Below are 25,686 nucleotides of genomic sequence, written 5' to 3'. Positions count from 1 at the left end.
AGGTGGCTCCATCACTCCTCACCGCTGCACATACATCACTCACAAACCCTCCCAGATCAGCTGGCTCCAGAGGGACGAACCCCAGCACCCTGCACGGCTCACTTCCCCCAGACCAACTCTTTTCAGGACCAAGACCTTGATTTTGATCCAGTTTTTAGACATTCCTAGTTCAGTTGCCCCTTTTTGCCTGCAATTTATATCATCTCCTGACAAGCTGCTCCCTGGATCCAGCAGCCTGTGACTCCCTGTGCTCTGAAATTGTCTCCTGCCCACGCCTGGCTGCCCTGCGAGCTGGGGACCCCCAAAGGCCGGTGCACCCCCGGCCACGACAAGGCCATTACACTCAGGCGTGAGCTCCCTGGAACAGCCTGCGCCCAGGGGCAGAGCCTAGGGTCCCCCGCTGTCCCATCCGCTGAGCCTTGGGGACCTCCCGTGGTACGAAGCAGAACTGCAGAGGCGCCGGGCGGGCGGGGACCGCAACCCTGTGGGGACAGTGACAGCTACGTGAGCGTCACGGCCAAGGCTGGGAACAGTGGGGACACGCCTCAACTAAGAACCCCCCTCCCAAACTTCGGCCTCCCTCCCAGCCCCCGACCACTGCGGGCCCTGCTTAGCTTTAAAACACCGCTACCCGCCCCGCCCCCCAGCCCTTTTCCCAACCGAGTTCGGCGCCACTCCCGGAGCGCATGCGCGGCCCCTCCCACCGCGCGGGGCGGGCTCGTGCGCGGCGGCGGCGGTACGGTGGCCGGGAGGAGGGCGGGGCGGCGCAGCGCAGGCGCGGGCCCGCTCCGCCTCCCGCAGCGTAAACAAGGGGCCGGCGGGGATGAGGAGGCCGCGGGTGCGCGGCGGGGGCCGCGGCTGTCGGGGCTGAGGTTTGCTGCCCGCTGGAGGTGTGTCCCAGTCCCACTCCCCTGTGTCCCGTCCCGTTCCGGCCCCCCCCGCCGGACGGGGGTGGCGAGGCCCGTCCCGCCATGAACTTGGCCAGTCAGAGCGGCGACGCCGGCAGCGGCCATCTGCTCTTCGCCAACTTCAACCAGGACAACACGTAAGGGGGCGGCGCCTGGCCTGAGGAGGGGGGAGAACCCGGCCTGAGTGGGAGTCAGGTCTAAGGGGGAAGAGGGGGAGCCCGGCCTGAGTAGGGGTCCGGCCTAAGGAGGGGGCCGGGAGCCCGGCCTGAGTGGGGGTCCGGCCTAAGGAGGGGGCGGGGAGCCCGGGAGCCCGGCCTGAAGAAGGGTCAAGGAGTGGGCAGGGAGCCCGGCCTAAGGGTGAGGGGAGGGGTCCGGCCTAAGGCGGGGGGAGGCCGGCCTGAAGGGAAGGGGGGGGCGGCCTGAGCGGGGGGAGCCTGGCCTAAGGCGGGGGCGGCCTGGACATGGGCAGTGGGCCCGGGCGAGGGCCACGGCCCTGAGGAGGCCTGGGTGGGGGGGGTGGCGTGGCGGGGACCCCCACTTCTCTCTGCCCCTCTACAGCCTCTGCCCTCGCTGCTGCAGGGAGGGGGCTGGGGTCCCACTCACCCCTGCAGCGAGGAGAGGTGGGAATAGCCTCCCTCTCCCCTCTCGCTTGTGTGTGGATCTGCAGAGTGCAGGGCCGCCCTCACAGGGGCATGCAGCAGAGGGCTAATGGGCTGCTTGAGATGTGGTTGCAGCATGTTGCCTTCTCCCTCCACCAGGTTGTTGCCCTGGGGAGCTTTTTCTTCTTGTACTTGCAAGGTATTGCTCACTGTTGCTTTGGGAAAGGGAGAGAGGGCTCTTTCTGCTTCTTGATGATGTCCAGCCTTTAGGAGAGACTGAGATAATGTGAAGACTGAAGTCTTCCTAGTGCTGCAAATACTTTGTCCGAAAGCTTGTTATAGCTATCTTTTCGTACAGCCTTTTTGTTTTCACCTGCTGTCTGTGTTGAAGCAGTGTGTCTTAGGCTTAAAGGTATTTTTATGAGCCCATGCTGCTTTTGATTTTTAAAAAGGCCTTTCCCACATAGTCCTCAAAATCACAATTACTTGCATTTCAGCTGTAGAAAGGGTCAGATAGTTCATGCTGCACATCTTGCAATTATTTAATGGTTGCAGCATATTTAGATCAATGAATGGATATTAGTTTTTATATGGGGTATTAAAAAGCAATATTTTTCAATTTAAGAAATCCCTAGTAGTTGGAATTAGAGCACTAAAGATCCTTTAAAGAAGGATTCGACTGTCTTAAATGCCTGAGAGATGAAACTGGGGCCAATAACTGAAAGAACTTGTACTTGAGAAAGGAGTTCTGTTTCAGGAAGTGAGTAAGAGGAAATGATCTCAGGTTGACATCACAGAGCATAATCCATGTGTGTCGTGGTATTTTTTTCTTTTAATGACTTATTTGTTCATTTTGCAAGAAACGATGTCTTGCCCTCACAAGAGATCTCTGACTGTCTTCAGCATATACTGTAGCGTATGGGAATTGGGAAGGCAATAAAATTATGGTGACTGCCAAGATTGAGGAGAAAGGTCACATTGCAGAAGAAAATACTCTGTTTGCTTTTGTGGCTTTTTTGGGGGTGAAGAGAGGGACAAGTGGAGCTGCATAGGCTTGAGACAAGAGACTTTCACAGTAAAAAACTTTCTAAATGTGTGGGGGGAGAGCAGTAGTCTTCTATGTATTTGTAAGTAAATCATTATCCGTATATCGATTCCAGCCAAAGACTTTTGCAACTGCTTTTCATGTTTTCCCATTGAGTACCATATAGATCTTGTGCTCCCATTGTGCATATAAAACATGCCTGTGTTTTGCTCAGATACCATCCATTTTTATCGCTACATAAACCAAGTCATAATAACTAGGAAATCTATCACCTCTTTCTTTTGCAGTTTATAAAGACGATAAACCTTATACCTAAGGTTATAAAGTAGCTTAACTTAAAAACAAATATATGTAAGGTTTTAAACTGTGCTGTCCAACTTGGTGATCTAAAAGCTTTACTATTTCTCATTCCTTAAAGCAACTGCCTGTTTTCTGTTGTACCTTAGCTTTGTGGAGAGCTGGATAAATTTAAAAGATCATCAAGCTATGACAAAAAACACTTATTCTGAAGAAGAGAGCTGCAAGCTTGACTTGAGGAAAAAAACCAAGACAGAAGTAAGAAGAAAGCAAATGTAATATAGCCTTATCTAGGTGGTCTTCAGCTTGTACACCTTGAAATCTTTCTTCAAGGAAGAGTAAAGCGGGATTCCTTTTTGAGTTTATGGGAGGCATGTGAAAGGGACAAGTGGCTAATGATTTCTTCCTTGCTAATCCTCAACTGTGCATGCTACTCTGCTACTTTTCCCATTTCTGACAAGGGAATTTTGGTGGTGATTAGATTTATCTTTTTATGTGAGACAGACCTGGCCTATATATCTTTGTAATTCAGAGGCTTGCAATACAAAGCCTTTCTTGTCATCTTGGCATATTTTTGCATTTTCAGTTATCCATTATAGAAATTACATAAATAGAAAAAATCTCCTGTTGGTACTTTTTTTTGGTCTCAAATTTATGAGAATAATAGGCCACTTTCAGATAAATTAGATGATGTGAAATAAGTATCCCTTATTTCTAATAGTGTCTCAAAATAAATCTCTCCAAGAAAAATAGTAAGTATAGAACAATAAGTCTTGCAGATGTTTTTGCAAGCAGCTTACTAAAACACTTGTCTGATGTGGTAAGTGACCCAGAAAACCAAGTTGCATTCTAGTTTTTAAACTGAGTAGAACTTAGTGGTTGTGTAAGTTACTTATCAAATAAACTTTAAGAAAAATCACAGGTAGAAAAAAAAGTTAGTTTCTTGTTTGAATGGAGAAACAAGAAGTCAGCTCTCTGGGTTTATTAGTATACTATTCTAGATATCTAGATTGTTACCACTTACTGCGTGAGAAGAGCTGAAAAGAACTTATTAGGAATGAATTACACTTTCCCGTGCTGGGCCTCAGAAAACTTGCTTATTTTCAACTTATATTACCAGTAACTGGAGTAATTTTCCAGACAGGCAAGGTAAACAAACGCATGTTCTTTCAGCCAGTATATGAAAGACAGTTTTGTTTATGTCTTCCCAGTCAGTAGAGCTCGCATCATGCTTTAAGGTGTGCTTCAGTAATTAGAAAAATTGCTGACAGGCAAAACTGGAAAATAAATGACCTGGGCGCATTGTGGTTATTACATTTTAAGCTTTTACCTTGAACTTAACAAGGTGCCAGTCCCACTCATGCTCAAAGGTGTCCTGCTTACCTAGACAGCAAGAGCCAATTGCCCTGTATTAGGAAAAGATGGTACTTGTTGCTAGTAAAAATAGGTATTGGGTTAACTTTTCCTAGGCTTTATGAAGGATCAGTAGTTAATTTTTGTCTGCTGTAGGAAGGTGACAAGCTTCGTGGTGCTTTTAGTCTTGGGAAGTTGGATTGCTGGTAGTTAGAAAATGCTGTCAACATAAAAGTTGCTGTTGCAATCCCTGGTGACTAAAGCCGATATCCTCTATCTTTTAGTTGGGTTTTTTTCCGGACTTAACTTTTTAAAATGTTCATTCATGGATGTTGTACATAGTGACAGTGTCTCTTGGAATAGTATCTACGTTACTGCAAGTGTCGCCTTGCTTCTTTATTCCTTATTGCCCTAAGCTTTATTTACATGAGAGTTTTGAATTACTGGCTGGGACTGGAACTCTGCCTGAAAACACTCCACCTACAATGCAGCAGAAGTGGTTGGTTTGTGGGTTCTCTTTGATATAATATGTTTTCATTAAGTTAAAACATGGAGAAGGTAATTTTCAGAAGATGTTAGTGTGCCTGTGTTGGACCTAGCCCTTTTCCCTAGTGAATCAACCATTGCGCAACTTAGCATGACTGGCATTCTCTGATTGGGGGGGCAGAAGCTCCAGCTTGCAGATAATATTGAAGTAACCGATTGGAATTCAGGTATTCCAGCAAAACCGTGCAGTGGAAGCTTGTAGCTGACCTCGGTGCTAGGTATGTTTTAGTAATTAGAAATCTTTAACAATATTTATTCGGTAAGAAGTACCACTTAAATCTGCGTGCTGTATTACTTCTGGGAAAACTACTAGAACTGAGCACGGATACATTTATGAAATTAAACTCATCTCACAAACTCAGACAAGCTTTAAAACCCATAAGGGAAATGCATAACAATAGAAGTATGTAACTTTTTACCCAAAGCATAACTTCAAGATCTCGAAGTTTGCATGTATTTATAAAATAGGTAAAATTTTGTCTTTAACTTGTAACACAAATATTCCCAGAGAAATTCTTTTGGAAGAACTTAAAAATTAACTTCTATGGTCTTCAGATTCAATTTATTTAAAAACAAAACCAAACAAATCACCACCCAAAGAACCTACTTCTGAAATAATGCAAGTTGACAGACTGTAGAGAAGTCTTAGTCACCTTTTTAAAAATAAGTAATCAAGTGACAACACTTGGAAACAAATTAGCTGCTGTAGTTTTGAAAACAGACTCCTGATGAAAGGACAAAACAAAGCCTTGCATCTGGATTTCTAACGAAAACACTGGTGCATACCTTATTTGCAAGGTCGTCTTTAGTCTCAGCTTTCATTTATGTATGGTGTTATGTGTGACAGGTGTCTGTTCATGTATCTCTTTTTTTTTTTGTTTAACTCTGTCCTTTTTTCCCCAAATAAATAAGTTTGCTTCTATGTTCTGAGGAAATGCTTGTAGTTCTAAAGTTGTATAGCTTGCTTCGTGTTGCAGAAGCTGTATTATAATTCCTTTACCATGTGATGTTTGTATCTCTGTAGTAAATTACCTGCGGTGAGAGGAACAAGGGTTAGGTGCTGAGCATTCACTCCTCTGCCTTTGTCTTTCCTAGGCTCAGGTGTCGTTCACCTGTGATCCTTGAGGACAAGAGAACTCTTTATTCCAATGAGGTTTTAAAGCTAAACCAAAAAAAAAAATAAAAGGAAAGAAAGAGCAATCGCATAGCTCTCATGCTCAGGGAGGACAGCTGAGAGAAGCAGTCATATGTAGCGTTACTTGCTGTTGTTGCAGTGGAGCTAGCAGCTGATGTGGGCCTGCGTTGATGAACCTGGACCAGAGGAACGGTTCCTCAGTGTGTGACAGTTTGGTTGGGAATTTGGCCTATGAGTATTTTATATTTACTTGGATTGTGACGTTCCTGATGTCCCAGCCAATTGCTGCATGTTAGGTGGTGAGCAAGAGTGGGCTCCTTTTGCTGTAGCAGATTTAAGTTTGTGTTTTATTTTAGTATAAGAACAATGGGAAAAATGTCCTGTGGGTTGTTAGTCTTACTGACAGATCTGTTGAACATACAAGTTTCTGTATTTAGCTCTTGTACAAATAATGACATTCTTGACCTTTCTTTTAAGACATGTCTGTGAGACATTACAAATTCAGTTTTGGCAGACATTTGGGAGGGGGAAATAAAGCAAGTTTCTTTAGTGATTCTCTTCTTGTATAATTTCATTGATTTTATTTATTTATTTATTCCCCCCCCCCCCTTATTTTCCTCCTTTTCATCATAAGCCTTTGTTCACAAGATGTTTTTTCTTTGGGAACTTGAATTGGTTTTGAAATGAGGTGGAGCATTAGTATAATGCTAAAATGAAAGTAGAGTTAATTAACCAGTTATTTAAAATAGTAATGACTTCTGGAGTTGTGTTTATACTGCAGCTGCAATTGATTTTAATCTGAGAGAGCTGCCCTTAGGAGGTTCTTTCTGATTAATGTAGAATATTTCTGATTAATAGTTAAGGTCCCCTATGATATGGAAAGGGAAAAACTGGTTTTCTTCCTTCTGTATGTGTAGTAAAGAAGCAAAAGAGAACCTGTAAGACTCTAACCCATCTGAAAAAACTTGTTTCTAAAGAGCCAGAGAGATTGAACCAGCTGATTTCCCACTTGAGGTGAGTGCACTTACAGTGAATGTCAGCATCTTGAAATGAGTGTGTGAAACATCTCGCAACACTGCTTGCTTGATGAGGTTAGTTTTAATTATTTATGACAGCTGCTCTTGAAAATACTCTTAAGATTTTATGTAGTCTTGGGTTAGAGTACAGTATTATCTTTGGAAAAAGTGGGTAAACACACTTTCATAAATCATGGTTATATTGGTAATCTTGTACTGAGCAGACAACCTTGATGAAGAAATAGCTCAAAGTCTACAATCTAAGGTGTGTAATAGAGGCTACACATAATAGAGCTAAAAAAACCACCTGTGTGTAGCATAATGTTAGAAGAAAAAAGGCAATTTTTAGATATTGATTTTATTTTCAATTTCAGTCTCTCATCAGCTTCTGAAAATTGGTGATAATAAAGGGTAACATCCATATTGTAAAAGGAGCTTCTGATAAACTGCAGTAGCTTCATGTTGGCCGCTGTCTATTTGAGCGATAGCCGAATGGCTTATTGATCATATTTCTTCTCCATATGCTTGCACATTTTTTTGAAGGTGAGGTAATTTTGGCTAGATACTTGTTTTGTGGGATTTGGTCATTTAGATAGCTATCAGGTGTCTTAGGGGCTTAACTGTAATATTGGTGCGGGGGAAGATGGGGGATTTAAATCATTATGATTATGCTGGTATAACTCAGCCTAGTGAGTTCTCTTATTACATTTAAAAAGCCTTTTTCCAATAGTTTCGTAAGCAGTAATTTGAGAGTACATTTTAGAAAAACCAAACAAACCCAGACCTTCCAAAACCAAGAGTGTTCTTCTAGAAGAAAAATGGGTTGCTTTGCAGTTATGCTTGTATACTGAAATGGGTTTAATTATGCCGACCCGAGCTGTTCTGTGTAAGCAAATGACTTGTGACTTCAGCACCTTGATCCTGAAAGAAATAACAAAAAGCAGTTGCCATGGGTGGAAAGGTCTGTTCTGTGCTTCTTCATTTTGGGTCTACTTGGTCTAATGATTTTTATCATGTATACAACTTGCTTTCACCATTGTCTAAAGCTTATTTAAATGAGGTATAGGTAGTCAGTAGGACAAGAAAAATGGTCTTGCTTACTGGTTTCAGTGATAGTAAAACAGTGATACAGCAATATTCTGTATTTAAAGCTGTAAGTACAATACAGGAATCAATTCCACCTAGTAGTACACTCACAAATAGCTGTGATGTGGAATCCTCCGAGAAGAAATCATTCTGTGTCTTTTGTAGATCGTTTATATTGCAAGGAGTCTTGTGACCATTTATTTTTAACTCAGTTGAGTGCTTGTTTACCTTGTGAAGTGACAGTTTTAATGTAATTCTTTGTTAAACTTTCTTTTGAGGGAAGCAGTATATTATCTAAGAAAAGCCAACTCATAACTTTTTTTTCTAAATTAGTTTCATATTTTTTCACAGAATTTGGATTGTCATTGAGTTGTCCAAAAGTAATTGAGGAAAAACACTGAAGCGTCCTTGACTAACCAGATATAGTCTGCTGAACATACCGATTTTGTCTGAAGTAAAATTAAACTCGGTATTTCTAAGGTGACTTAGAGGAGCAGCAACAAAACTTTGTTTTATAGCTGCTTCTCTGTCTCTGAGCCTAGTATGCTTTTTTAATATCTTGGTTATTGAATGTGGAGAGGCTTATATCTCTTGCCTGGGTGGTGCATATTTTAATTTGAAGGTTTAAACTTTCTCAAATAGAATTTCTTAACCAGACTGTGCAGGTTGAATTTTTTCTTTTCTAGAAGAGAAGGTCATACCATCATACAGAAGTTGATTTTTATAGCTTGGGATCTTAATTTCAGAGGGTGAGCCATTTGAGGGGTAATTTTTAATCTTTTGGGTACCTTGAAGTTTAAAAAGGGCTCACTTTGGAGCCATGAGAGGAAAATACAGAAAGAGCAAGAAATACAGGAATCTGTATTATATTCTACATGCAGAACTAATTGTTGCTGCATCTGAATTACAGAGAATCATCTTGCTGAGTTCAGGAGGGCATTTTGGCAGGCTGACAGCAGGGTTGGGTTTGAGCCTTATATTGAATGACTTGCCACAGTTCGGCATATCGAAATACATTTTATTGGAATTTAATTCATTTTTCTCCATGTGTCCTGGCAGTAAGAAACATATGAACTATAAGCATACTAATACACTTCTACACGACTGTATTGACTGTTAATTTTCTGTGGCCTAAAATCATCCTCTGCATGGGGAGGGGAAAATAAGAATGTGCCATTGTCTGCTGCCTTGATGTGTAAAGACCTGCAAGACAAGCCTAAAGGTTTTTCTAGCTTAAAATTTAAGACCTGCCTTTGACTCTGACTGGAAAAGCAATTAAATGGACTGTGAGCTAAGTGTGAAAGTTGAGTAATGGAGGAAAGAAGGGTTTGTAGTTGGTTTTTTTAAATGTTCTACTATTGTTAAAATCTGTTTAACATCAGTGACTGGCGTTTCTAAGAGGGCGCCCTTGATCAAAGATTCAGCATGAGTATTTGTAAGACTGAGATCTAACAATGTTCTTTGGAGGTGATAGAATATCATCAAATAAAACCAGAGAAAATTCGAGTTGGCAGTCTTTAATTCCTTTTTATTTTTTTTTAATATGAAAGCTCTTTTGGGGTGGTTGGGGAAGGTTACAGTATAAAGAGCAAAAATCCCCAGACAGCACAGTTTAAAAGGTCTTGGAGGTCACCTCTAATGATGAGGCAATGATGTAATTGGTTTGCATTACATTATTCAAGTCATCATCTTTCCTCCACACTAAAGCTTTTAGTTTGTGTGGAGAAATCATGAGTATGAACTAGGCAGTAGGCTTGCATTAAGCTGTGAACTCTCATTGCATAAAACGTGAAGCAGGATTCCACACCTGGGGTAATTCTGAAGCTATTTGGCCTTTTCAGAGTTGACTAAGCTATCTGTGTCGATTGTGGCTCCTTTGGTCAAGCTGTGTATTGCTCTTCTTACTAAGCTAACCCAACTGGAGTTTTAGAATAGGATAAGAATCTGTCCAAGGGTAGTCAAGGCTGACTTTGTTTATGTTCCTGACCTGCTTGTTTCTTTTTCAGATCCCTTGCAGTTGGCAGTAAATCAGGCTACAAATTCTTCTCTCTTTCTTCTGTGGACAAATTAGAGCAGATCTATGAATGCAGTGAGTATCTTTTTTCCTGTTTCATTTTTTTTGTCCCATCAGTTGGCTTAATCTGGGAAGAATAAGACATGTTTCATTTTTTTATATGAAATGTAAAGTTTGTTTGAAATTGGCATAAGAGGAACCTTAAGTGTATGATGAAATACCACACAAATACAGTTTTACCCTGCCAGCAATCAATTGTTTTGTATGTCAGTGTTCTGTATTTAAATTTAGCTGGTATCTTGTGAAATTTGGTAATAGCTATGAGGAGAACTCTGCTTTTCTAATTTTATGTCCAATGGCCAGGTTATGTAGCAGCTGGGCATAAAAAAAGTTTACTGGTTTGATAGAGTCTCTTTTGGGTCTTTATACTGGCTATTGGGGCAGGCAACCACTAACACACATTTATCAGATAAGAAAACAAAGCCTTGATTCATCTTTCAGTCTAACATTTGCTCTTAGAAAAATACTTTTTAATGTGATAGCTTCAGGTTTACTTATCCAAATGGGTGAATAATCCAAATTCCCATAACTTCTCAGTACTGGTCACAGTTGAGTAGAATATGAGGTTGCATGGTGGGAGGCTTGGGGGAGAAGTGGTATTCCCTGTTTTGCCAGTGGTTCATAGACTTCCCTTTTTTGAGGTGCTAACAAGTAAACTATGAATGCTATGCATGAGTATCCTTGCTTTCTTGTAAACTCCATGTGAGCAGATGGTACCAACAGCTATGATGTCAGCATTTATAGTAGGATGCTGGTGTACTATGCTCCACAACAGAGTTGTCTTCAGACTCCATTCCCTAAGTGACCTGACCCTCTGGCATCTTAAATTTGAAAATGGTGTGTGATTCAGATCACCTATTGTCTGTGGTGGCAGCCTGATTCTGTATACAGTCAATGGAGAGAAGTGTGAGGTTGAAATTAGGCACCTGTGGTCAGGTTAAATTGTGTTGCAGCTCCGTCTGCCTCTTTGAGTCATGGTCTGGTTGTACTGGTTAATCGGTGGCTTGAATTCCATTTTATGCCGTTGAGTTTAGGTACCTGACCTCTGTAGTATGTTAGGCACTTACAGTATCTGGCCTCATATCACCCCAGGAGACTCGGTGAAGATGACTCCTCTTACATGGGACACTGAATAAACATACTGAGAGAGACTGAACTAAGCTTTGCAGGACTGCTTCTAGGTAGTCCTTGAAAGAAAAAGTACAGATTGGATAAAGCACCTTGCTCAAAAATGGTGCAATAAACTGATAAAGCAGCTGGGATTAGAATTGAGACTTGCTGATTCTAGTCTTGTCTTCAAACTGTGCTGGGATGCCTATATTGGCTCAACCTCTTTGATATTTTAAGTTTTCTTCCATGAGTGTTAAGTCCATAAATACAGAGCACAGAATGTGAGGTAGCATTTAGTAGAAAATTTGATGTTGTGACCTCTGCTCAGTGGGCATACGATGTCTGCAGCAGACCTAAATATTTGAGATCTCTATTTTTTGTATGCAGTTAAATTTTCAGTCTTGGGCTTGCAAACCATGCCCATTTAGAACTTGATAAGGGGGGGGTGGGGGGGTGGAGAGCTCCCTATCTATTGGGTACCTCCTTTCTGCAAGGAAAAGTATCTTGAGGCCTCCCAAACATGTGCCTCCTGCCTCCCAATTTAGTTTAAGTGGGTCTAAAGACTTTATATTGTTTTGAGTGAACACTTTTAAGGACCACTCCCCCTCACTGTAAGATTGATCTGCCAGTTCTTGTGTAGGTGTCTAAAGCAAACTAGAAAATGCTCCAGCTGCCTTGTGTTTGAGAGAACAACTGAAAAGAATGGGAGGTTACTTTGTCTGCTCCCATCACTGGCTTCTACTGTGACCCTGTACAAATTCCCAAGCTCGCTGCTCAGTTGATATCCACACACACCCCACACACCACCACCCCCCAGTAAAAATAAGGACTAGATTGGAGGGTGCTTTAAGGCTTAGTGAATGCTTAAGCATACATGTTCTTGGATTAAAAACAGAATAAAAGCACAGCTGATCATAATCTAGCTGGTTCTAACCAGCTCTTGTCTGTGGTGCTACAAGCTTGTGTTTATGAAACTGTAATCTCATTATGTATTTGCTTGTTCTTCCCTCACTGCTGATACTTGAATCATTTTGCAGTGGTTCTTGTTATTACTGTATTTTGAATCTGAGTTTCTGGTAATGCTCACTTGTGTAAAGGAGAAAATACAAATAGGGAAAGAAAATTTAACAGCATTGCTATAGGACTTAACTAGTGCTTCTAAACATATGGTTAATTCAGGTCAGCTGGATGTAGGATGGGCAGTATAGCCTGGTACTCTACTTGAGTGGTTGCTCATTAGGAAGCATATATGACTAGGCAGCTGTGAAGAGATTTTTATCACTTCTTCCTGTTAGGGGAAGACAAAAGAACAGAGATACATCCTCTGTTTTTACAGTGAATTTAATTAAAAGCCCATCACAAAGCCTTTCTCTACAGGTAACTGTATTATAGTAAGTCTTTTTACAGTGAGACTGAAGGATTGTCTGTACATTTTAAGCATTTTCCTTCTGTCTGTGACTGTTCAGTTCTTGATAGTGCTCTTCCCTGTGTGCCTTCCCTGCTGCCTACACTTCCCGTCAGTGCAATAGGACAGCACTTCTTCCAGCTGAATCTCTGCTGCTGGTCCTCTGAAACACCAGTTCTCCTGTCTGGAAGAGTAACAAATCCCAGAAGCTGTGTCTTAACACAGTTGTCCCTGAATTGGGAAAGAAGCTGTGCTTTTTGGGTCTCTGTGCGCTGGTCTTCTGATTCTTGCAAAAGGATGCCGTTACTATGAAGGATGCCAGGTGTAGATGGAAAGCTGATAACCTGTGCTGTAAAATATTTGAGAATCTTTTAGGTTACTAGTGTGGTTCAAGGAATATGGACATCTGCATTTGAAAGTCTATGCATAGATTTATTAAAGTGGATTTTTGTATTTCTTTTTCATGTGTTGTGTGTCGCATCAGGAAAATGGAGAACAATTTCTTGGCAACAAAGCGATTGCTAAAATGCATTATCCCTGTTGCAGAAGTGAGGAAATTGACTTTACAAAGCCTCTGTGAGCTGTTTTGTCTTCTCTGGAAAAGTACCGTATTAAACACGAGATATAGATAAAAGTTGATTATGTTGCATGAAACACTGAAAACATTTAGTATAAACGTGCTCCGTTTCTATAAGGAGGCTATTTCTCTCAGAAGAATGTAGACCACTGAATATTTTCTGTTCTTTTTCTTGAAATAACTACCCAGAAAAAGCACTTTCAAAGCAGATATGTCACGCTGTGATGACATTGTCATATGCTGCGAATGTTGGACAGACCTTTTTTCAGGGAATTTCTGTCATTGGTGATAAGAACACTGCCAATTAGTTAATATGTCTTGGCCTAAACAGAAGTCTTTAGAAACAAGCTGCTTTTTTTTTTTTACTGGTAATTTTATGCTTTGAAATGTGTTAAGCATTGAGCTAATCCAGATACTGACTTCTGAAAAGTTTGGTTTTTTCAATGAATCAAGGCCAAAGGCTCAAGTTGCTTGTCTTGATTCAGTTCTGTAACAGAAGGGCAGATGTAGCCGATAGCTGTGGGAGAGCTGCAGAGAGTGGTAAAACTCTCCATCTTTCTCCTGCTGTAAAAATTATATCCACTATGTCTCTGGGGCTTTTGGAGGGGAGCTTCAGGGAGTGGGAGGGGGAAGCATACGTACCAGGGCAACTGGTGGTGGGGCTTGGACTCCAGCCAGCTTGGTTCAATACTGTACTATCATCAAATGCATCAGTGGCTGAAGCAATCTTAGAGCAAATGAGTTTACCAGTTTGAGTACAGTAACTTTTATTTCTTCATGGCGAGGTGTGCAGAAACTCACATCAAAAACCCTTCCATGCATAGTACAGCTTTAAAAACAAAGCAAAAACCACACCCAAAAATAAAACCAAAACCCAAAAAACCCTTTGCTTTCCTAGATTTTGGTATAGTTAAGAGAAGATTGAAAGATTCTGGAATTAGACAATTTGCTATTTTTTGTATCTTTTAGTTTTTTTTTCTGTGGGATCTTGGGCAGGGAGGAGTAGATGCTCTGTTCTGAAGCACAAACTTGCATGACACCTGCGCAGGGGGAAATATTTCTAAATACTTGGTAAATCAGCATTCACTGCATAGATTTTCTGCTTTAAAAACCTGTCCTGCATCCCACCTTGACTCTGAGCTGCTGTGGCAGAATGTTTGTGGTGTTAGACTGTATTTCTTAGACAGTATTTCCTGTTGATGTGCATAATTCTTCTTCCCTGAATTCTTCTGTATTTTGCCCTTGTTATTGTGATTCCTCAGCTGACACAGAAGATGTGTGCATTGTGGAGAGGCTGTTCTCCAGTAGTCTGGTGGCCATAGTTAGCCTTAAAGCTCCACGCAAGCTGAAAGTTTGTCACTTTAAGAAGGGGACAGAGATATGCAACTACAGTTACTCCAACACCATCTTGGCTGTCAAACTCAATAGACAGGTGAGTAGTAGTTTTGGCTAGGTGAAAATGAGGGAAAGGGTTGTGGATCTCATCCTGGCACTTTCTCTGCAGATTGATATCTCTGCCTTTGGTGACAGAATTGCTATTTGAAATTAACGTGTACTTTTTCCAACAGTAGCTTCTATATGGCATCTCATTATTCACATTTGGTAAAGTAGTTTTGGTTCTATGTTAATATATTTACTGAGGAAAATGCCCTGAGTAAGCTGGGCAAGCTTTGAGTAGCAGGTTGGACTAGAGACCTCCTGAGGTCCCTCTCAGTGTGAATCATCCTGTGATGCTAAATGTGAAAGTATGTGAAACCAGCAATTTCTGTTCAGGCCTAAACTTCAAGTTGTTATCTATTTACTTTTTGGTTTTTTTAAATACCATTTGCTGAATTCTTTTTAAAAACATTAAAATAAAAATCACTGAACAAGTGAAATTTTTAAATGCATGAAACCATAGTTGCCCTATTATTGAATCATTATTAGCCTGTTCTACAAATACAGACTTCTCTGTCTTCAGACAGTTCATTCAAAGTAGAGAGAACAGCTTCTGAAGGAGAAAATTTTAGTGTCCATCCCTGCCTCCTAAAAATCAAGCGTGGGAGGATGGGATTCCTGTTTAAAAGCATAAGAAAAAACAGTGGCTAATTTGATTTCTGGCACAGTGAGGTAGCATTAAATGAGTAACATCTTGTGAGCCATCCAGATGTAGTCTACAAAAGTGTAAATGAGATGTTGAACTTAATCAAAGTTTAAAAAAAAAAGCCCCTTGCAAATGATCATGAGTAAGTATAGGCTCTATAAATGGTTTTAAGTCTTGTATGTTTTTTCTGTTTCGCCAAAGGAGAAAATTATTTCCACATGTGAATTGGCCTCTTGACGGGGGGGAAATACATACGGGAAGGTACAGAGTAAGAATTAAATAGCTTTAAATGAAGGTTTCTGGCTTGCTGACTTAAACTAGTAATGTAAATCACTTTCATTTAAATCAATTTGCGCTAGCATGGTTGAGAGAAGTCAAGTGCACCGGTCAGTTCAAGTGACCGAGTGTAGTATTGCGCTGTTGAAGCCTTGTCAAGAGGTGTATCTTGTGTATCTTCTATCAGACTCTTATTTCTTCCCATCGGGTGGGTACAACCTTTTCTTGACTGGAAGTTACCTACTGCATTTTTTGATACAATTTTTTTAGGATTGATAGATTAATATAAACTCCAGTTTGATGTCAGCATTTTGTCCTCTTTCCCCCTGTCTAGAGGCTGATAGTGTGTCTGGAAGAGTCTCTTTATATACACAACATACGAGACATGAAGGTTTTACATACAATCAGGGAGACGCCTCCCAATCCCGCAGGTATGTATGTTGTTAGAAGCTAGCTTAACTCTGAAAAGTGCATTCTGTGTTAACACATGACATTTCCTACAGGGAACTGTAGCATTGTTAATTCCACTTACAAGTCAAAGTAACAAATGCATAAATGTTGTCTTAAATCCTACCCGTTTAAGCCAGGTGAGGTTTTTGAGAACAAATAGCAGACTCTGCCGTAAACTGCATCTTACTAGTATTGTAGTCTCCGAGAGTGGATGTGTTGAAATGTTAGAAAGAAGCGGTAGAGATACAAACTGGATTTTGCCAGCACTTGGTATAATTAAAGGCTTTGTCAGGCTAATGATTTAGGAGTCATGGCAGACGTGGGAAGTTCCACTGCTTAATCAGTTATTGGAGCTCTATTGGTATTCTTCCTTTTCTAGTTTATATTAAACTTTAACTTACATTAAATAGTTGAATATGTTGCAGGTTGACTCTGAGATTACTCATCCTGGTTCTGTTTCTGTTGATACCTTGTGAGGATAACCTGAGTTATCTTTGTAATATTCAAACACAGAATCGGAAGGTTTTGCTGCATAAGTCTTGGAATTTGCCTCTTTCGAATTCTGTTGCTGCTTCTCTTCTAGGGTTGTGTGCTTTATCAATAAACAATGATAACTGCTACCTGGCCTATCCAGGAAGTGCAACTATTGGAGAAGTACAAGTCTTCGACACCATCAATCTGGTAAGCATCTTTGTGAATGCTGTTTCCACTTCTAAAGATGCAGTTTTTGGAAGTGACTTAACTTGCTCAGAGAGGAATTACTAGACACTCAGGTTCCTCTGCGTCAGTTTGCAGTATCTCATATAGCTAGGCTTCACAGAACGTCTGCAAACAAAATACAGATGCTAATATTAGATTTGATGAGTCGAGTTGGGCAAATTGGTGGAGCAAAGTAAAGTAATTTCTATTTGAATTGTCTTTTAAGTATCCTTCTACTGCTTGTACTCTCTATGCGCATGCCTCAGTGACAATTTTATGTACTTTTACTTAGCAGTTACTGAAACAAATATTGAAGCTGTTGTCCAGAAAGTAAGACCCATATTTGCCTTGAATGCTCTTAAATATGCAGTCTTTGGCTGCAAACATGTAGCTTTTAACCTGTACTGTACTAAGGCTATATTTTATTGATTCACCCCTGCAGAGAGCTGCTAATATGATCCCAGCTCATGATAGTCCCTTGGCTGCTTTGGCATTTGATGCGAGTGGCACTAAACTTGCCACTGCATCAGAAAAGGTAAGGTGACGTTTTATTGACTTGACTTCATATTGACAAATGAAATTTGTTTCTAAGCATTTTAAATAAGTTTAAGCATGCACAATTCCACGTGCAAGTGCCAAAAAAGAAGGCTTACAGTTATAATGGTAAATCTAAGTTAAGAACTGTTAATGATATTGGACACAATTTCCATGCTGTGAAATGTTGGATAATAAGGTTATTTAAATAAATACATTTTAATCTGGCTGTGATCAGGGCAGTCCTCTAAGTGTTTCTCCCTTTAGTGCAGGATACTTATTAGAAATTAGTTGTCTTGCTTTGATGCTGTCTTCCTAATGAAAACAAGACAGTTAAAGTCAGAGAGAAGCAGCTTACCAGTCTCTTGTGCACACAATGACAAACGGTCCATGTTAACTGTAAACTGGAAGGTCTGAAGCCTCTGCTCTTTGGGTAGTATGCTTAGAACCTAAAGGTGTAACTGATTGTATCTGATAAAGGCACAAAGACATCCAGAGGACTGTACTTGTGGTACTTGTCTAGTGTGGTCATTTTCATGATCAAATACGGTAAGAAGGGCTGTTCTTCATGCATATCTTGTTCTCTACATTAGTAGCTCCCACCTCTTGTTGTTTCTCTACTCCTCAAACACATCCTACGAACAAGCTCCATAAATATTTCACGCTAGTATGTGATAGGCGTTAACAGCAAAATGGTTTGCTGCTTGTAGCTGTACTCTGCTCACTGGAGCTAATACACAATGAACAAATTTGAAGTGAAAAATTTTTTCTTTTTTTCTTTATAGGGGACAGTAATAAGAGTGTTTTCCATTCCAGAGGGACAGAAACTCTTTGAATTCCGAAGGGGAGTGAAGAGGTAAAGTTCAACTGGGCTAATTATCCAAAGCTCATTCCTTACGCTAGATCTCCCGTATGTTCTGCAATTGAGCTGGCGTCCTAATTTTTGCCTGTTTTCATCTTCGTTCATCCCTGCTTGTACGCTTATAACAGTTTCAGCTTGAATGTCTTCCAATTTCACTCCTTTGGACTTGACTATTCTACAGATCAATCCTGTCAGAATTGTACTCCCTCTTGCCTTTTAAAAATTTATTGGCGAGGGAAGTTGTTTAAAGTGGGTCACCTTTTGTAAGATATATTGTATTCTTATGACAATTGGAGGCAGCACATCTAATACTCTTGCTCTCTTCTAAATCCTTTTAGTGCTCAGATCACTGATAGCCATTGTGAAATGGTACTGTGATTTGTGGTAGCAGTAACGCTGTAGTTCTGCTGTACTCTATACAGAGGCAAGGCTAAATTCAGATTGTTACTAATTGACCCCATATCGGGTATATGTCAGAGTTGAACATCATTAATAGGGATCTTCTTCCTGAAGTACTTTAAGGAAGTACCAAAGAATTCAGCATTATTATTATGAAAGTGTTTGCAAAGCACTAGTGACTAATAAATCTACTTAATTATTAATAAAGCCAAATACTTTGGCTTAATTGCAAGTCACCTGCAATCACTGACAGGAGAAGAGCAGGTGAGTCTACCATACAGCCACTGTTCCTCCCAGCTCTTGCAGAACAGTTTGTGTGAACATTATGGAGCTCCTCAGTGGTGAATGTGTAGAAAGACTCCTACCTACCAAAATGATGAAGTAAGTCTCATTTAAGTAAATCCCCATGAGTTAGTTAAGGCTAGCTTTCTTCTTAGACCAATCAGTACAGTACTAAATGTCAAAAATGTTTCATTGTTTTTCTTTTCTTTCTTTTTCCCATAGGTGTGTGAGCATCTGTTCATTGGCTTTCAGCATGGATGGCATGTTTCTGTCTGCGTCCAGTAACACAGAGACGGTGCATATCTTCAAACTTGAGACTGTGAAAGAAAAGTAGGTTTCAGAGGTGCCTTCGAGATATTCCACCCCCCCCAAGGAAGAGGCTTTAAAATTATACTCAACAGGATGAGTTCTCTAAAGTGTGGACAGACTTCTTTTGAACACTTCTGTAAAATAAAGGGCATAAGAAGTCACTTACGAATCAGCAACTGTAGCTGAGCTGTGTACTATTCTCCTAGTGAATAGAAAAGGTATTTCTGCAGAAGATGAATTGGCCCTCCTTGGCGGAGGAATGCAGAGCAGTTTTAACATTTTCCATTATATTTGTGTTTCCCCTCTGCTGACATCCATGTGGGAAGAGCTGTCTCAGCAATGCCTTCCAGCTGCCTATGGGGCTTTAAAAGGCACCAAGTTGTAAATGTTCCTGTTTATGATTTGAGAGGACAGTCTTACTTAATTTCTGTGGAAGTTGTTGGAAACGATGGTTTGCTTAGTGATAAACAAATGCATAAAATCTTGAAGTGTAGCACTTCCCAGTAGATACTGCTCTTGTATAATGAACCTTACAAATTGCAGTTTTATAAGCAGAAGTATCAGTTTACAATCAAACATGCTTAAATAACAGCCGAGGGTATTGTAGGACACACTGTGCCCTGTAGCATAAATGGAGTGCATTAGAGTTCTCAAGGGTGTTATTTCTGAAGAGAAACAAATAGCTGCTTAATGTATTTAAAAACAAAAAGATGCTTCAAAGTGTTTACACACCTTTCTCTCTAATGTGAAGGCACAGTCGATCCTTTTTTTTCCCTTTTGACTTGTAGACCTCAGGAAGAGCCTACAACCTGGACAGGTTACTTTGGAAAAGTGCTGATGGCCTCGACAAGCTATCTGCCCTCTCAAGTAACAGAAATGTTCAACCAGGGTAGAGCCTTTGCTACAGTCCGTCTGCCATTCTGTGGGCACAAAAACATCTGTGCGCTTGCCACGTGAGTAAAGAAACTGGGCCTGAATTCACCACCCTGCTGGGCTGCCATGTTGGGCTATGGAGATGCTGACACTGTAGAACATCAGCTCATCTCCAGCGGAACTGTAGTACGCAGAGCAGTGGACCACCTGTAATCGTTTCAAAGCCTCTTCCAATTAAAGAGCAATGTGTTAGAGCTAACACCTCACAGTCCTGTGAGGGGAGGAGAGAAAGGCGTAATATTTGGATGAGAATAGACTATTTCTAAGAGTTGTTTAAAGATGTCTCTTAATTTTGAAAGAAGAATGCTGAGAACAGACCCACGGGTTTATGGCATTTGCTTCCATTAGTGCTGGGGGAGTGGTACCCTGTTGTACTGGTGAACTGCAAAATTAGGCAATCCAGACTAACCATTACAGAAGTCTTTGATTTCAAGTTCATAATATTCTTGTCTATAAAACAGCATAGCATTCATTAAAGTTAATTTTGAGGACTAAATATAATCTTTATTCTGTCCTCACTGAAGGCAGGTCCCACTGACACGGCTACTGAAGCAATAAGCTGAGTGGTACCAAACTTTTTTTGGGGGGGAGGGGGAAGGGCTGTAGTTTTTATGCTAAATAGACTTCATGTCTACTCGCTTCTCCAATCTCAAAGCACCCTTTAAGCAACAATTAAGCCTTGTAATGTTTCTGAAATAAGTAAATGCTTCCCGTTAGAATATTTGTATCTGGAGTTGCACAAAGCTCGATAACAGGATGGTAACTTCTGAAGCTGTTTTATTGGCTTATATGTAAGTTGCTTGATTCCTGTGGCATCCCGTTAGCCCAAAATGTGGTTATGCCTTACTTCCTTTTACACACAGTTCTTTGTTAACAGGCAGAGCACCTAGGAATGTTCCCTGTCTAGAAGCCAGTGTGTGGAAAATAATGGCATAAAATCATGTGAGGGGAGGAGAGCGTGCTGATATGAAACTAAAGTTCTTATTAATCTGTTGATCTCCCCATAACCTTTCTAGAATCCAGAAGATCCCCCGTTTATTGGTGGGAGCTGCTGATGGATATCTCTACATGTACAACCTAGACCCCCAAGAAGGAGGAGAGTGCACACTAATGAAGCAGCACAAGTAAGTCCACATTAGCTGAGGACTGTTGTATTTTATTTTTTCACAAAATCCAGTTTGTTCTTAGACCTAGCGCTGTTCTGCAAAAGTTTAACTTAGAGCAGCTCATTTCTTCAAACTAATCTTTTTTCCAGACCTCTGACATGAATGAGTAACTTCAGAATCCCCCTGCACCTTCCTGGCATCTACTACACTAAGCACCGCTTTACCAGCAGAAACTTAACACTGTCCGATTGCAGTGAAGGATCAATCGCTGTTAGCTGCGATCTTGTTTCCTCTTACTTGGCAGTTTGACTTGAGATACTTAAATGAGAAATTGAAACATCCAACACCATCCACTTTGTCAATAAATGAAGCGGTTACAGAGATGAGGAAGAGATGTTACTCTGACTTCTCAGAGGGGAATCTGGCCTGTGAATGTCTGTATTTTCTCTCTACCAGTGTCCTTATTAAACTTCCTTGCCTATAGGCCAGCCAACTAAAGTTCTGTAGCAGGACTATAGAACACTTCAGGAAAATGTGACAAGGCATTGTTATTTTTTAATAAGGTTTGGCAGGAAGAGGTAGACTAATGTAGTCAGATTACATAAATGATCAATCATAAAATCAAACAACTCATAATGATAATTCAGGTTTGCAGCTTTCGTCAAGCCATAATACTGTCCAAAAATCATACCTTTATATGAACATTTTAAGGTCGGACCTCTGGTTTTACTTGCAGATGAAGTGAAGTCTCAGAGGGAAGTTTTTATCAAGTTCTTAATCTCTGAAATGCTCTACTACCCTCACTAGAGGGTTTTTCTAGCATACGTGTATGGAGCAACTGCTTCTGTTGTCTTGAGCTCTGTCCACAATCTGTAATATTGCTGATTGGAATGGCTATTGTTTTTTTTAATCATGCACTCTCTTGTTTTGAGTCTTTTCTTCATAGCATCAGCTACTAGGATTTAGATTCTGATGCCATGTCAGAGGCAAGCGTGTCGCTGATGTGTTTCCAGTGTTACATACGATGTGTTGTCAGATGCCTTCCTGACAGTCCTCTGGAATGGAGGGAACAAGTTCCTCCTGTTGCATGTGTATGTGTATTATTCTTGCATGTCTAATGAGGTACTCTTCTGTAGCTGTCAACTAAAGCTGTATTATGCCCAGGCAGATCGCCTCTCCCGCTAACCTCTCTCTGCTTGGTAGGCTCGACGGCAGTATGGAGCCAGCCAGTGAAATTCTAGAGTCTGCATCCCACGACCGGCCGTTGGTAGCGCAGACATACAGTGCCGCTGTGACTAAAGGTACATATGTGCCTTCCTCACCCACAAGGCATGGTAAGGAGAAGGCTGGAAATGGGGCAGAGAGCACCTCTGCATATTGCTTCATTCTAGATGGCTGCGTGAGCTCGTCTACTTCAACACTGAGCTTTTCATAACTGCGGGTGTGATGTGGAGCACTGGTGAGCAGTGGGAAAAGAGCACTTGTGATGTACAGTAGCCTCCTATAGATGGATCGCTCATCTTCGCTACTTTCTGAGTAGATCTTTGTCTCAAATTGTGGTTGATTACTGTAGTGATAGTTGCATTACGTGCCCAGTGGTTCTTGAGGTGCCCTAACACAATTATTTCATGGAGGAGTTCTGCATCCAGACCTCATGCAAAGCATCTGAATTACAGCATGTTGTCATCCCCCTCCTCCCCCCCCCCCTTTTTTAAAGAAGGTTGATAAGTGCTCCTATCGTCCCTTTATGGGAACAGTGACCTCTTAGCCCAATTTGCTGCTCTGTTAAATTGAGAGGATGAGAATTTGGTTAATTCTGTAGCTCACTGAGTGGAGCTTCTACCACCTCTGTATGGCACTTGGGTTGGTGCTTCAGCTGCAGAGGAAGAGCAGTCTGCATGTATAGCATCAGTACTGCCACTGCAGCTGTAATGCATGGGTGGAGATTAAGAAAAACATCCACCTGCCCAAAGCACAAGTATGCATTGCGCACATGCAGAGTAGTTTAATTTTTATCACAAATTGCTCTTGGCTTGGAGAAACATGGTCATAATAAAAGCAAACGTAGTGTGGTGGTGAAACTGTCGCAAGTCATGTCTGGTACTTCAGCTTTTGTCACTCACTTTAGGTCCAAGCCTTAGTTTGTGCTGCTGATCCCCCCCCAACTACTTGTTCCTTTCTCTCCAGCCTATACGGATGACCTGGGTGCCGTGGGTGGAGTTTGCCTGGAAGATGAAACTAACTCACTTAGATTGGATGAAGACAGTGAGCACCCTCCCATGATCCTTCGGACAGACTGAACTTTGACCTGTGAACTCACTCCTGAAGCAGAGAACACTGGCTTGATGTTTCTTGAGGAATCTCGTGTTATGCTGCTATGAACTTTGACATGAGTTGGGAGAGAGGATGACAGACTCTTACAGTTTTAAGTCGTAGCTGTAGTTCTAATTCTATACAATTGGAAAAATATATGGTTTTCAATTCAGTGGCTTTTAATCTTGCTTATCTATTCTAGCTGTGTTTATTTTTTTGTTGCCAAAACCTGCTGTTTGTGCAGCCCTCAGAGCCTACTAGCTTTGCATGCGTTCATGTGCCAAGCAAGCATAGGAGGGGGAGAGAGAGAAGCCACTTTATAACAAACCCAAGTTTGTATTTTTTTTATATATGTATATAATATTTAGCTGATATAAGGAAGGAGTAGAGAAGTGGTTCTGGAAGCTGAGACTAGTTCTGCACTGACAAAGGTCCAAATGGTTTCCTGTGCATGGGCTTGCAGGCATACCTAGTGACTGACATGCAACCTTTCAAATGCAACGGCCTGTGTTTTTTGGGTTCTCCCTCCCCTTTCCTGGACCATTTTGTTAATTAAAATTCCTTCTGAATGTTGTGTATTTGTGGGACTGTTCTGTTTGTTGGGATGGAAAACTGGAAGTGTTTCCCTGCATAAGGATATAGAACATAGAAAGTGCCTTTACAGGGAAGGAAAAGGAATTGCTGCAGGAGGAAAGCTAGAATGAAGGAGGAATTGCTAGAGACTCTTGTTTGTACACCTGTAATACTTGGGCGTCTGTAGCCCATACTGGTGATAAGCTTGTGGGTTTTCTTTTAGAGAAGACTTGGAATGCACTTTCTTTCTCTCCTGTAGATTGTCTTATTTCCTTGGCAGGGTAGCAATAACCTTTTTTTATACTTTAAGTTATCTAAAGCAAGGATTCTGTCAGGCTGGATGGAAGTCCCTGTAGATTATGGCAGCCCTGCTCTTTAAACAGCCTTAAGGTTTTCAGCTGGAAGGCGTAGCTCTCAGTTCTTGCTTTTCTCTTCAGCCTAGGACTGAGTGTACTGCTCTAATAATGAAGGTTCATTACTTTGTTTTTTTCCAGATACTGATGTAAATATAAATGATTTTGAAAGATTAATATTCTTCTGGGTTCTCTTCTGCTGGAGAACAGTGCTTTAATTTTTCTACTTTTTTTATTTTTTTTTTTATTTCCTGTTTCATCAGAGTACCTCTTGTGATACACTCCAAGGACTGGTTGTCTCTTTGGCAGTTTTGGAATAAATCCTTAACTGCCCTGACCCAGGCTAGGGCTTTCCAAGGCTGAGCAGTGCTGCAGACTATTTTTAGGGTTGTAATGTGCCTTCTCTTAAGTCTTGGATAACGGTTAGTGAGCAAGTGATTAGCAAAGTACTTGGTGAGTATTACTTTCCTTTGCCAAAATGAGCCTGCTTTGCCTTTTGTGTAGCAATGTGGGTTGCTTCTTTTTCCCTCTACTGACTGCTTGCAAAGGAATAAAAATGGACAAGGAAATTGCAGATCTTGAGAGGAGGACAGAAGCCAAGTACTCCAGCTACATGTGAACTCTCTACCACAACTAGACAGTGATGTGCTTTTGGGATTTGGTAGTGTTAACAAGTCTTCTCAAGCAATAGCAGGCAGAGGTCTTTGTCCCCAGAGCTCTCAGAGGGCAGGTGGGCTTCCCCTTCCTCTAAAAGTGACAGAAGATGGTGGCAGCCCTGCCAAGAGAGCTCCCTGTATCAGTGAGGCTACTGTTAGTCTATCTATGGTGGAAGGTGTTCTTATACAAGCACATGTGGAAGAGAAGTGATCAGGCTTGTTCGTTCACAGAAAACCCTTGACTGTCCTAAGTAGTTGGCTGGAGTGGCTTGTGGTATCCTCTCCAGAACCCACCACATTCAAAACAAACCACTGAGCTGTGCTGAAATCTCACTTAGTCTCTTTAAGCTCTGGCTCACAACTAAATTCCGTGGTCTGGAGTTTTTTTCATGACTGCAAGTGCTATCAACTTTGTGGAGCTCATAACTGCAGAGTAAAATACAAGTCCTGAAGTAAATACAAGCTCAGTGAGCTTTGCTGGCAAACTGAACTGCCCAGGAGCTGTCAGATGTCTGCTTGTTCCAGACTAAAGCTGGTAACATTCCTGATAATGTACTTGGAGACTTGGCATAGACTCCACAAGTAGAATTAGCAGTAAACACGCATAAGCAACACAGGTCTGCTAAGCACACGGGTTTTACAACTAGAGTGTAACAAAGGCCGTGTTATGTAGTAAGATACAGCCTTTAATGTAATTACTAACTTCT

At 41.2% G+C, this 25,686-nt stretch overlaps 1 protein-coding gene and 1 long non-coding RNA gene across 4 annotated transcripts; both read left to right on the top strand.

Moving 5' to 3' along the window:
* The first annotated feature begins 767 nt into the window (after positions 1–767).
* Positions 768–23,971, top strand: WIPI2 (WD repeat domain, phosphoinositide interacting 2). 3 transcript variants are annotated; one of them, XM_064461541.1, is made up of 12 exons: positions 768–1,045; positions 9,992–10,074; positions 14,414–14,583; positions 15,845–15,941; positions 16,544–16,641; positions 17,102–17,194; positions 17,979–18,049; positions 18,959–19,066; positions 19,834–19,998; positions 20,995–21,102; positions 22,288–22,385; positions 23,272–23,971. In XM_064461541.1, the coding sequence occupies exons 1-12, from the start codon at positions 972–974 to the stop codon at positions 23,382–23,384; spliced, it is 1,278 nt and encodes a 425-aa protein (XP_064317611.1). In that variant the 5' UTR covers positions 768–971; the 3' UTR covers positions 23,385–23,971. The 3 variants fall into 3 exon arrangements, with proteins under 3 accessions (XP_064317611.1, XP_064317610.1, XP_064317612.1); XM_064461540.1 differs by having other exon boundaries at positions 769–1,045; positions 22,288–22,418; XM_064461542.1 differs by lacking the exon at positions 768–1,045 and adding an exon at positions 13,059–13,150 and having other exon boundaries at positions 22,288–22,418.
* On the top strand, positions 1,426–9,979 carry LOC135315167 (uncharacterized). The gene is made up of 3 exons (XR_010374598.1): positions 1,426–3,107; positions 6,801–6,897; positions 7,274–9,979. It is a non-coding gene; the product is annotated as an uncharacterized LOC135315167 (long non-coding RNA).
* Positions 23,972–25,686: the final 1,715 nt, after the last annotated feature.

This window comes from Phalacrocorax carbo, chromosome 10 (assembly GCF_963921805.1).
Source record: "Phalacrocorax carbo chromosome 10, bPhaCar2.1, whole genome shotgun sequence".
In the NCBI taxonomy this organism is placed as follows: domain Eukaryota; kingdom Metazoa; phylum Chordata; class Aves; order Suliformes; family Phalacrocoracidae; genus Phalacrocorax; species Phalacrocorax carbo.
The sequence above is the reverse complement of the archived record's forward strand: the minus strand, read 5'-3'. Positions and strand labels throughout refer to the sequence as shown.